The sequence below is a fragment of the Lipophrys pholis genome, assembly GCF_963383615.2.
Source record: "Lipophrys pholis genome assembly, chromosome: 15".
Taxonomy (NCBI): domain Eukaryota; kingdom Metazoa; phylum Chordata; class Actinopteri; order Blenniiformes; family Blenniidae; genus Lipophrys; species Lipophrys pholis.
Genome location: NC_137642.1, coordinates 1,347,968 through 1,360,898, shown reverse-complemented (window position 1 = coordinate 1,360,898; position 12,931 = coordinate 1,347,968). Strand labels below are relative to the sequence as shown.

The window sequence follows — 12,931 nt, the reverse complement described above, 5'->3', positions numbered from 1 at the left end:
GATTAACCCGCAGGGTGGAAGTTTGATTCCCTGGTTAGGCAGTGACAGAGGGTTTCTGTCAGATGTGCTGATTTACAACCCATAATAATAATCCCATAATGCTTTGCACTGTGACTTGCTCACAGAATCCCACAACGGGCTTGACCCACAGGCCTGCCAGTATCAAAAATAGAATTAACTAGAGCGATTTGGTTTTTTAAAAACAGCAAAATCAAAGAAACATCATCTTACTTCACAATATAACCAGGAAGCTTTATTGTGTCAGATTACTCTGCTGCTGCCTTGTTTTGTTCCTGCCGTCTTTCTCTAAACACACCGGTGTGTGTGGTGACAACATGGTAGGTGAACTGACGTCAGACATGCAAAGCTGCGACTGTCTGAAGTAACACCATGTGCAATACAACAGCAACACAATACAATCGTAATTTCAATCGGATGGTTCGGTATATGGTACGGTAAATTAATCTGATTACTTCTGTAACCATGGCTGTTGAGGTCCAGACAGCAAAGACGGGTCCAAAACCTCCTTTCAAACTGATTTCAGTTGCTTTTATTTTGAAAACAAGAGAACACTGGATCAGATCTATATAACCGTGAGCTGCGTAGACTCCACGGATGTGGTTGACGTGCCAGATGACTGTAGAATAAACGGTTCCAACAAGGTTTCCTACATCTCACCAAGAACAGCAGACACTTTGTTCTGTTTCATCCAGTCTGGTAGTACAATATTTATTTTACTTTAAGTGTTACATGTTGAGCAACAAGTTGTCTTTAGCCAAAATTGTAATGCAGATAAAGAGTGAAGACTAATTTAATCATGTGCTGAACACAACAGAACTGGCAAATCAGGTTTTACATATATATATATACATAATGTTTATGTACATATACAGTTTCAGTGGACTTCAGATGGTGAATGGTTGAGATGCTGTTGTGTAGAAGTTGGTGAGAAAAGTAAAAAAAAACAGAAAACACCTTTGAATGGACAGACTGAAAGACACGAACTGGAAAAAAGAGAAAAAGAATGAAGAAAAAGAGAGATAAGAGGTCAATACCAACAGAAAGCTCAGTGAAAATGATTGGTTACAGACAGACAGTATAACAACAGGGATGCTTTCATTGTTTTTGGTAGTGCGGCTACATTATGTACAGTACAAATACAGGCAACTTCATCTTGTTTTCACACAGACGTGGATCATGTCTCCCCTGTCCTGTCTGCTCATGGACTTCTGCTGCGACAGTGGAGTTTGGAGGGAGATGAAGGCCGGGGTGACAGGCCTGCAGAGTAAGAAAGCGGCGGGGTGGGAGTGGTGTGTTTCTCAGCAGCATCCTCCTGAAGACGTCTTGACAGAGGTGCCTGGCGTCAGCTTCACATTGGGCTTCTCTCCTCCAGCAGTGGCTCCGGGGCCCATCCTCTTCTTGATTTCAGCAGCCATGGTCATGAAGGCCTGCTCTACATTGGTGGCGTTCTTGGCACTGGTTTCCAAAAAGGGAATTCCAAGAGAATCAGCAAACTCCTGCACACAGATAAAGTACAGAAGGTCAGGACGCTTGCTTCGAAACACATGTGCAAAGTTCAAATGAGCAGCGTCCACCCGGCAGCCTGCAGGACCTCTCTGAGGGAACAGATAGTGATCTTCATAATAACTGCTGTGGAAACCAACAGGAGGCATCATGTGTCCAACAGAAAATCTTTTAATGCTTCGTACCGACAGTACAGGCCAATGAAACATGAATGTTTGCAGCACAAGGCCACAGTCAGAAGAGAGGAACCAATATAGCCGAGCGGCATGTGAATACATGAAGAAGAAAAGGAGTGTGGACTCCTACCTTTGCCGTTGTGTAGTCCACCACCTTCTTTGTCGTCAGGTCACACTTGTTCCCAACCAATAGTTTGTTGACGTTTTCACTGGCGTAGCGGTCGATCTCCTGCAGCCACTGTTTGACATTGTTGAAGGACTCCTGAGAGAATGAACACAAGAAGGTCTCAGCACCGCCAGCATGCCACAATTTAAAGGAACGTTTAAAACACTAAAGTCTTATTCCCACTGTGCAGTATGTGCCGGTACAGTAAGGCAACGCGCACCCAGACCCAACTCTGTTATGTGGTTCCACCAGAGTGTATGATGAAAATGTAGGCGGGGTTATGACTAGAAAGTAACAATTCAGGTGTGTGGCGTCATTACATGACAGGAAATGCAGGACCAGCGAGGAACACATTCATTGTAGCGTTGCTCAGGCGTCCGAGTAAAACTGTGAGCCTCCCTTCTGCGTGACACAGCTTGGAACTTTCTCTTTGGGAACAGCAGCGTCCAGCTCCCGCTGACTCTCCTCCTCTGCCGAATGTTTGAGACAACGACTCTGTTGTGGATTAAAGTCCTGGCAGAAACCCTGAGGCGCCACAACAGCACTGAAAACCCTGTTGCCATTTCCCACATCCTCTCTGTGTGAAGCAAGGTTTTCTGCAGTGACACAACCAAAACTAAGCCACGGAGCAGACTGGACATTAGCACATTTCAGGTGTCATGTCTCCCATCACCACTAGATGGGGTCGTCTCGTTACAGAGAAACTATCTCAGGGCTCCCACTGATTTAGCGTTATGGTGAGTTGTATTTTTCATGCACTTTATATTTGTTTTTGTGGTGTATCTCATGTTGAGGCATGTTTAACCTTTACCATGACCAACAGAGAGTGTGACTTTGTTATATTGACGACTCTGGAGGCTTGAATCTTGAGTAAAACATCCACTTTACTCGGCTCGTAACAATAACGATAACAATAACACCTGAATGCCACACACCTCGGCATTTTGCATATTCCAACTACGGATGCTCGTTAGGCCTAAACATCAATACGTTACAGGGCTGAGAGGCCGTTACTCATGTTATGATGTTGGCACAATGTTACGAGGGTGCTGCTAATAAAGTTCTATACACAGTGGATTCACCTTTATTATTATATTTAGAAAATATCCGTTTTCATGCCAGGCGTATTATTTTATTTTGTTGTATTTATCTGCCACACCTTAAGGCTGATCAGTGAAAATATTGTCTGACATTAAGCCAGTCCAGGGCGACAGCTGCTCGAGACAAAATTTCCACCACTGCAGACATTTGGTCTGCCCACAATGAAAACTTCTTTGGAATAACGGCTCATTTGACAGAAACCACAACTATTAAACGCCAGAAAGCTGCATTGGCCTGCAGAGGAGCAAGGCTAGGCACATGTATGATGCTATTGCTGCTGAGATCGACCACATTCATTCATCGTATGGACTGTCAAAGAAAGTTACAGCTGCGGTTACAGATAAAGGTTGAACCTTTGTAAAAGCCTTCTAAATCTATCAGGCGGAATCGCTCTGACAGTGATGATTAAGATGTGCTTAACACTGCCAGAGGAGGAAATGATTTTACAACCACACCAGAGGCGTGCCTCTCACACAATTAACCTAATTCCATGCTCTGATGTGGACAAGGGGCTGCTTTCAAATCCTGGGACTGAAGAAATCTCCATAAGTGCACAGCACTGGAGTGAAGCCAGCAGGGGGACATTGGCTTCACATTGAGGGCTATTTTGTTGGTATGTTTCACAATATGGAATTCATTCTATGATGAATTATCCAAATACACATAACTGACTTGAGTCCCATCTCTGATCATTTCGGGCGAAAGTGTATTAATGAGCGTGAGCTTCAGTTTCTGAAGGAATACTGTGCCATAATGAAGCCCCACAGTTCCTCTGGAGGTCAGACTGTTACTGTGGAACCCTCCTGCCCACATTGGAAGTACTGATGTCAAAACTTTTTACCTAAGAAACATTCATCAACACCTTTGCATCATCTGATTTTCCCTCTTCACATTACAATTACACTACATTCAATCAGTGGAGATCACTCATTTTTTATCACAGCACATGGGGTTTAAGTGTTTAGCAAATTTTTGTGATGTTTAAATGATTTTACACTCATAGGTGACATAGTGGTGTATACATTTTATAGGATATACATAAAGGGACTCTTTCACTTATTCTAATATCTGTGTCATTATGTGATCTATTTGCAGACAATCAAAACAAGATTTGCAGCCGTCTTAGAAAGCAATGCTGCAATACTGGCGGCTGTCACATTTCCCCTGTTCAAATTGCGATGGTTGAGAAACCAGAGGAAGAAGAGATAGTCACAAGCTCTTGCTTTGTCCTGGCCATGTTGATGCCCATGTCTCCGACTACAGCAGCCTACAAGGCGCCGTGTGTTAACAGTTAAAATCTGTTCAAGCACGCCGATGTCGTCCACTCAGTTCAGAATGACCACTCTTTTAGTACAGATCACTCCCCTCACCGTATATCTCCTGTTTGGGCCAAATTTTGACACGAGCAGGAAACCAATGAATATTTACTGATGTATTTAATGCTGCTGCTGCTGCGATGTTTGGATGTGAACTTCAAACGTCATGAGCTGAACCATTTTCATCCCATCAGTAGAGTTTAGTGCACAAGCCGAGTTTTCTACTTCACAGGAAAAGAGCATTATGGTGCAAAATAAGAGCTGTTATATATTATCCAGTCCTGATCAATTGTTTCCCGTCCTTAGTGGGATGTGGAAATAGTTCAATAATGTGTGACTCCCCTGCCCTCTGCGTCTGCTGGTGATTCTTTTGCCCAGGTATGACGTCCACTCTCTGTGTCGGTCACTTTATTTGGTGAAAATGCAGGATCACTCAAATCAAGTGTCTGATCAGAGCGGCCTGCCACTCCGAAATGAATGTAGAGGAAACAGTATCCTGGCTCGTAAGAACTTTTTGTTGTTTAAAATAAAGAAGCACACATTTATCTGTTAAACAAAACCATTTGGAGCTACAGTGGCACATTTCTGTTTCAGAACACTTATTTGATAAAGCACTGCGCTGTATTGGTGGGACAAATGCTGTGATTTGTTTGGTTTGACATATTCTTTATGGACATTTTCAACAACAGTTTTTGCACTTTGAAAACACAGCTTACTTTCCATAAGTTTCTGAAATGCAACAATGGTCATAGTTCATTTTTGAGCAGCGGTCTTGTTTTTGTTGTTGTTTTGTTGTTATTTTTTTGTTATGGTTGTCTGTCAGAGCAGATTTTCGGTTTTATCCAAAGTGATTCTGAATAATCATTCAGACTGCTTTCATTAATTTCAGAATGTTTTGTTCCAGTGTTGGACATTGTTGATAGTCTTCACACTGACCTATGAAGGAACATTCTTAAGGGCTAAACACAACAGCTTTCATGACGCTGAAGCCACTTTAATCTTTGTTCTTTCATTTTCAATAATATATTGAACTTGCTTGGTATTATTTATTTGCGGAATCCTTGAAATATTTTCAATTTGTGCTGGTCTGAGTTGAATAAATTTGTTTAAATTACTTTTTGACACAAGTAATAAAAGTAATTGAGTTACTTTTGGAATAAAGTAACTAGTAACTGTAACTAGGACAACACTGGTGGAGATGTACGAAAACGTACCGGCACATACAGCACAGTGGGAACGGGGCTTAATATGAGAAGGGGAGGTTTTCGCCATTGTTGCAATATCAGTTTGAATGAGCCGTGTGCAATCACACACTCAGAAAGAAAGTGATTTGGGACATATTCAAATAGTGTGTCAGTGAGTAAAGGAAGACCACTGACCTGGTCTGTGACATCGTACACCACAATGATGCCATGAGCACCTCTGTAGTAGCTGGATGTGATCGTACGAAACCTCTCCTGTCCCGCTGTGTCCCACTGTCAAGAAAACAGTAACACCAGAAACGTCTTAAAAAAACAGGCAACAATAAAAAAACGACTACAACTGTAATCCAAGCACTCTTTAGTTACATAAATAGTATAATAAAGTAACTGTTCACTTGTCTTTTAGGTTTAAATTTGTGTACTTTACATTCCACTTCTCTTTCAGAGTAACAATATTTCTTTAGTCTCTGTAAGAGAAGAACGTGCTGTAGTGCATCTTCATCACTCTGGGGTTAACAAAGATGTTCTATTCTGTTTCAGCTCTTCGCCGTCTTTCTCCTGCAGATCAGCAGCACAACATAAACCGTGTTGTTAATGTGCCCCGGCCACGAAATATTAACATGATGCTAACTTTTCCAACAAGATGAGAAATATCCAGGTAAATAGCAACTGGCTACTTCTTATAATCACCACTGACAAGTGTGAAAAAGGTGCAGCAAAGCAGAATTAAAGAAAGAAAATACTTACAATCTGAAGTTTAATGGTCTTTCCATCTAGTTCTATGGTCCGTATTTTGAAGTCCACACCAATAGTGCTAATGTAACTTTCTGTGTATGTGTCATCCTGCAGAAAGACAAAATACAGAATGGGAAGTGGGAATTGAGCAATACACTAACTGAGGAGTGTTTCATTGTGAATCACTGACATTCAGGTTCAAAAGAAGACTGGTTGTACACCCTTGGTGCTACTGTGTGGACACTTACTGCAAATCGGAGAAGAAGGCAAGACTTTCCAACACCGGAGTCACCAATCAGGAGCAGCTTGAATAAATAGTCACTGTGAGGAAGACAGTAGACAGTAGTGAGAGGGGGTTCAAACCATTAACCTGCTCAGGAAGTTACACTTCATCTTTTAATGTCAGTTTGGTGCAGAGATCTGTGATACTCTGAATTCATCTTTGTGTTAAAAGGAACCTTTCAGGACAGTCTGTGCTGAGATCATCAAATTTTCACGAGGAAGTGTACTAATGCTCATGTGACTGGCCAATAACGGTAGCCAGACTGGTGAGTGAAGATCTCTTGAAATCAGCCTCAAGGGTTAGTGAAGTCCTCTCAAGGCCAGCAGTACGGGTTAGTGAAGTCCTCTCAAGGCCAGCAGTACGGGTTAGTGAAGTCCTCTCAAAGCTCCTCTCTTCTGATTGGGTTTTGGACAAAATCCTCTCTCCTGATTGGCTATGAAATCAGTCAATCTCACATAAGTTTTTCAGCAGATACCTCAGCGGAGAGACGCAATGGTTGATTTGTAGTTGAAGAAAACAGAATCTGTGACTCGTGGAGAAGAACTTCACATTGATGCAGGTGCACAAATATATTTTCACCAAATTTACTGCAACAATTGGAGGAAAAATTTGAGCGTGTCAGCTTTTTTAATCTGTAGAACAGGATTTGTGCACCTGTAATTATAAATCTGTGAATGTGTAAGTGTGGTGTTGTATTTGTGGAAAGAAACAATTCTACAGATACACAACTCATGCTACACTTTTACAAGTGCTCTACCCTTTTTCACCAATAATACCTCTATAGAAAACTGTCCTAATCCTTTCATCAGTTACACATACAGTATCTGTGCACATCCACAGATATTGTATTAGTCCAAACACAACACATTCTTCCTTTTACATGACTCGTGTACACACATATATAATACATGTCAGTCCAAACTGTGTTCTGAATTTTCACTTTTAAATAAAGATAATGACAACGGATGGAAACACTTATTTCTATTGGTATGCAAAATTCAGTTTCCCACAAAAACTTTATGGGGTTCCTTGTGCAGGGAGCAGCACTGACAGGGTTAGGTATAGGATAACACTGTGCTACTTCCTGAATGGTATTTGTGCCCCAGATTACCAATGAAACTCCAGTCGTATGTAACACATGAACAATGAAGGACGTTTCAGATAAACACCAACTAACAGTCCAGTTACCAGTCCCTTCATAAGTTAAGCTACTCATCTGGTCCCATGCATCAGAATATAAAGAAAAACCTCAGTCATCAGTGGAGTTTTATGTCTTATTGTAAGACATTCCAGCTATTCCCCTTCATTAAGCAATGACTGTGGACAAAGGCTGTTCCTAGGCCAACTAAACTCAAACAACAACACCAAACTCGCTAACAACAAGAGCCTAACACATCCAGGACTCAAATACGGCTGCAGTCAATTGATCTGGGCTTTAACTTATCCTATTTGGTATTTTTTTTAAAACACAAAATGTGGAAAACATTAACCAGAAATTACCAAAGAATTTGACCCAACCAACAATCATAACTTGTGCAGCCCACAGTGGAAAACGCATTGTTCTTTGAAACATTCAAGTTAAAAAAAATTAAAGTTGGGTTTATTTAAATGAGATTATTCTGGCAATATGATCATTATTTACAGTCCACCCATCCATCTTCTATACCACTTCTCCTGTTCAGGGTGGCAGGGTGCTTGAGCGGATCCCAGGATGAGGCAGGATTCACGAGTTAACAGGACCCACACAACAAATGATGTAAAACCTATGTTTAAAAACTACAATAAGCGGTGCATTTTAAATTTAAAGAAAGCATTTCGTCACTGAAGACTTTTTATTACAATATGTTTTCTCTGTCTGAGCTGCTTTGGACAAAAAAACAGTGCCCATATTCACCAAGCGTCTCAGAGTCTCTCAGGGAGCTCCTGTCTTAGCCTACAAATTCTTAGCAAGGAATCTTAGCTTAAAAGTGATTCAGGAAGTTTCTAAGAGCAACTCTGAGCAAGGAGTTGGCAGCAACTTTGATCTTAGTGAGGAGGTGTGGTCGACACCTTTGCTATGTATGATGCAGTCTGCTGAAAGCTGATTGGTCGTTAGAGAACGGAAGACAGAAAAAAGCCTCTGTGCTCCTTGTAATGGATGGAGAGTAAAATAAACCCTTCAAATATTAAAAATGTGGAATCATGAAAATTATTTCATGTCTATTTTATGAAACTCTGAAATATTTATTTAATTTGTACGCACCTTAAAAATGATTGAACTTATCTCATTCACGTGCCGATTATTACATTGATTTGGGGTACAGAAACATCGCACCAGACAGAGACAAAAACAAACACCCCTTTAGAATATTTACCTTTTTCACACCTTCAAAAAAATTGTCGTCACAGTGCGCGGCACCACTGATTAAACAAACGGAGAACATCTTTCCTTTCTCTTTGTCTTTCCACCATCTTGTCTGTTTAAGAAACTCTTAGGCTTCTTAAAAGTCCTCTTCACTACTTTTAGTGGTTTTCCACCTTAGGAGCTCTCTTAGGGCTTAAAATGCTTTGTGAATTACTTTTGTCTTAGTAAGGGAAAATTCTAAAAAAAATCTTAAATTTCAAGGAATTCTAAGATTTTTTTAAGAGTGATGTCACTAAGAGCTTCGTTTAGCCTTAGGGTGCTTTGTGAATACACGCACTGGTCAGCATTCAAAGGAATAACACTTCCTCCTCAATAACACTTCCACCACTTGCTGACTAAGACTCAAACCTTGTGGAGAAATACCTGGTTCATAGCAAGGAAATCAATCATTGACACCAAAGAGTACATGGGTTTGGAACAAGATAACACAGCACAGTTGAAGCACTTCCGAGGGACACCGTATCAACCCAAAGGAAATTACCCCCTATGTGGAGCAGTGAAGAGAAATCCAGTAAGAGAAGAAAGTAACTGATTACTCAACACAGCAGAGAGCTTGTGTGGTGGCATGTGACCTCCACATGACAGAGACAGGAGGGGCGGTTTCAACCCTCAATACAGAGTCCACCTCCACCCTGCCTGGAGAGGCAGAAAGCAACACTACACCTCATTTCTGTTGACCAAACTCTAGAGAAACAAACCCATGGGGGCCACTGTCGTCCGGGAGCCTCTTTAGTACCACAGTATTTCTCTCTCCAGGTCCACAGTTAGGGCTTTTCTACCAAAAAGAACCAGGTTCTAGTTCAGGGCTGGTGCCAGGGCCGGTTCTTAAATGAGCACCACTAAAGAACCGGTTCTTTTTCCACCGTTAACGAAGCCAAGTGAGAGCCATGTCATTACGTCACCCCAAAATGTGATACGTCACTGATTTCACCGATTTTGCGCTGACAACGCTCATCCTGGTACAAGGAGACGGACTGTATTCATCGGTTTAATCTGGGTCGCTCCATCTAGTTTGGCCTGAATCTCAGATGCACCAAAGAGCCAGAAAACATTACGTCTCTTCGTATCTCTATTGGTGTTTTTTTCATGTCGGTCTTGCTTTAGTCCAGAGCCCCGGAGTGGCCATAGAGGGCAAAAAATAACAAGTTTGGTGCTTATTTTTCAACATTTCAGCATTACATTAGGAATTTCTGCTCCTTTCACGTTATTTCTGGATGTGTCTGAATCAAATGCTTCAACATTGGAGAAGAATGGAGGTGTAGAATGATAGAACGCAGCTCTAAAAGCTGTTTCCAATGGCAACCTCTGTAAACACACTGATTAAAGTTATTTCACATGAAGCCGTTAAAAGGCTCATTTTATGCTTAGAAAATCCAAGCTTTCATTTACAGTAGTATGTTTTTTAGTTGCTGGTGAACCAGAAGTATTTATTATAAAGAAGTTCTGTGGGTTAGAAAATAATATTGGAGTGTCTCGGAGCGGAGCGCCCCCTGCAGCCTCACACTGCATTGCTCAGCGGCTGCATTGCCTCAGCCTGCGGTCAGAACGCGAAACAAGACCTGGATGTGAGGTTTAGTTATAATAATGTCACCATGAAAACTGTTGAATGCTGATTACGAGAACTATTTCGAGTCACTTTTTGATTGTATTACTAACACACAATGTATAATTAATATCTGGTGTTTGACTATGTTTTATTAAACACTCAGTTGTTTTCTTTGGAACTCTTCCTGTCAGGCCAGATTGCTCCTCTCGCCGGGCCGGTTTTTGGCCCCCAGGCCTTATGTTTGGTGATGTTCTATATAAGAGCGATCAGTGAGGTATAGTAGTTTCTTGGTAATAGTGTCTTGAGGTTATATGAAGGGAGTGAAAGTCCGGGTTTCCAGTTCAAACCTAACCTTTAATTAAAGAGGTTTTTATTATCTTCTCCTGTCCAGAAAGCTGCTGCCTCTCATTAAGCATTAATCCTCATTATATTGTCTATTAACTTTCCCGCCAGCACTACGATCATATTCACAGTCTCCATGTTGATTGTGAGCTTTGGTTGTTTTTGATAACTGAGCTCATTACTGACACTGACTTGTTTTTTTCACTGCTAACTTACATTAGCACAGAGCTAACGGTAGCTCTCTGAACCGACACGGAGCAGGAGGTTTAACCAGGTCAAACTTACTATTCTGGATTCATGTCGGCTCGCTGTGTCGTCTCCTCTCCTGTGAAATGCCTCTTCGGCTCCTACTCAGACAAACAGCCGGTTTTAGAGACGGACGAGGGCTCCTGTGTCGGCCAGCGGCTAGCGGCTTCTCCCTGGATCCAAAATGGCTGCAGCTTCCACCAGGAAACTGCGAACCTGAGCCAGCTTCTTCTCCTGAGGCTGCTGGGGGGACAGCGGGGCTTCTGCCGGGATTGCTGCTGTTTCCACCGAGGCTTCTGAGCGACGAGCGGCCGAAGAGCTAAACCCTGTGAGCGGGGAGAGAGCGGTGTTGGTGTTACCGGACGGAGCCGTCAGCCTACCGGAGGATTACGTCATTTAGTGAAACGTGGCAAAGAGAAGTCACACCGTGCCGCGTGACACCCCGTCACACATCGCACACAGCCCGTACCCTCTGTCACACACCGCACACACCCTTCTCACACTCCGTCACACCCCTCACGCACCCTGTCACAGCCCGTACCCCGTCACACACCTCAAACACACTGTGCAACCCCCCCACTCACGCACACACCTTATCATTCATGCACATACCCCGTCACACACCCAGTCTCACTCCTCACACACCTTGTTACAGCCCATACCCCCCCCCCCCCCCCCCCCCCCACACACACACACACACACACACGCTGCCACAGCTCACACACACCCTGTCACACACCCAGTCTCACTCCTCACACACCTTGTTACAGCCCATACCCCCCCCCCCCCACACACACACACGCTGCCACAGCTCACACACACCCTGTCACACACCCTGTCACACACCCTGTCACACACCCCGTCACTCACCTCACACACCGTATCACACACCGTATCACACACCCTATCACACACCCTGTCACACACCCTGTCGCACACGCCATCACTCACCTCACACACAACCTGTCACTCACCGCACACACAACCCATCATATCCCGCTCGCCCTGTCACACACACCACACACACTACGTCACAGCCTGCACACCCGTCACACACCGCACACCCCATCACTCACTCCATCACACATCCCGCTACGCACACCTCACACACTCTGTCACACACCTTGTTACACACTCTGTCACACACCGCACACACCCTGTTACATACCCTGTCACACACCTTAAACACACACACACACACTGCACACACTCCATCGCACACCGCATAAACTTCACACAAAGTACAGACGTTTTGTCAAACTGAACATTTTAGTTGAAAAGTCCTGGAGACAAGAAATTTGGCCAGTAGATACAACAAGCCTTCCTGCTGAAATCATATCAAAATGGTACTCACAACTCAAAGGGTGTGTCCACGGCGCTCCAGTAAATATCTGATGGTTTGCCATGAAACAGGAGGTGATGTGTAACTCTGCTCTACATGCTGCAATCTGCCTGAAACTTCACAGCACTGCCCTGACCATGTCATAGCACAGCACTTTGGTATATTATTGTCAGCCCATTTCCCACGGTCGGCTCAAATGTGGTGACATAGATCTGGACAAATTTATGATGATTCCGGGAGAAAAGAGTGACTTGTTATTAAAAGACATGTCTGTGGTGGCATGGTAAATGTAGGTTTTGACATGAAAATGCAAGTGTTTATATCAAATGCTGGACACCAGCCCCAGTCTGAAGGTGTCCACACTCTGAAATCTTGAAATAGTAATAGCACTGCCTATTAGAAAGAGTAAGCTTAACCAATTATATTTTCACATACCATGGTCTCAAACTTTGTCATATCATCCTTGAGATTGGCCGGGATATGAAGTACATCAGGACACACAAGAATGTCATGACACCTTTACTCTAAAACCATCAGAAGGTCTGCCA

The 12,931-nt window shown here is 42.9% G+C and overlaps 1 protein-coding gene across 9 annotated transcripts; it reads right to left on the bottom strand.

Moving 5' to 3' along the window:
* Positions 1–230: 230 nt before the first annotated feature.
* On the bottom strand, positions 231–12,511 carry rab1ab (RAB1A, member RAS oncogene family b). 9 transcript variants are annotated; one of them, XM_080481594.1, is made up of 8 exons: positions 11,876–11,909; positions 11,468–11,769; positions 11,081–11,367; positions 6,469–6,541; positions 6,233–6,328; positions 5,663–5,758; positions 1,831–1,962; positions 231–1,517 (listed from the first exon to the last, which is right to left on the bottom strand). In XM_080481594.1, exons 3-8 carry the CDS (start codon positions 11,092–11,094, stop codon positions 1,320–1,322), a joined length of 609 nt encoding a protein of 202 aa, XP_080337720.1. In that variant the 5' UTR covers positions 11,095–11,367; positions 11,468–11,769; positions 11,876–11,909; the 3' UTR covers positions 231–1,319. The 9 variants fall into 9 exon arrangements, with proteins under 9 accessions (XP_080337720.1, XP_080337726.1, XP_080337723.1 ...); XM_080481600.1 differs by lacking the exons at positions 11,468–11,769; positions 11,876–11,909 and adding an exon at positions 12,396–12,511; XM_080481597.1 differs by lacking the exons at positions 11,468–11,769; positions 11,876–11,909 and adding an exon at positions 12,016–12,071.
* Between the last annotated feature and the right edge of the window lie 420 nt (positions 12,512–12,931).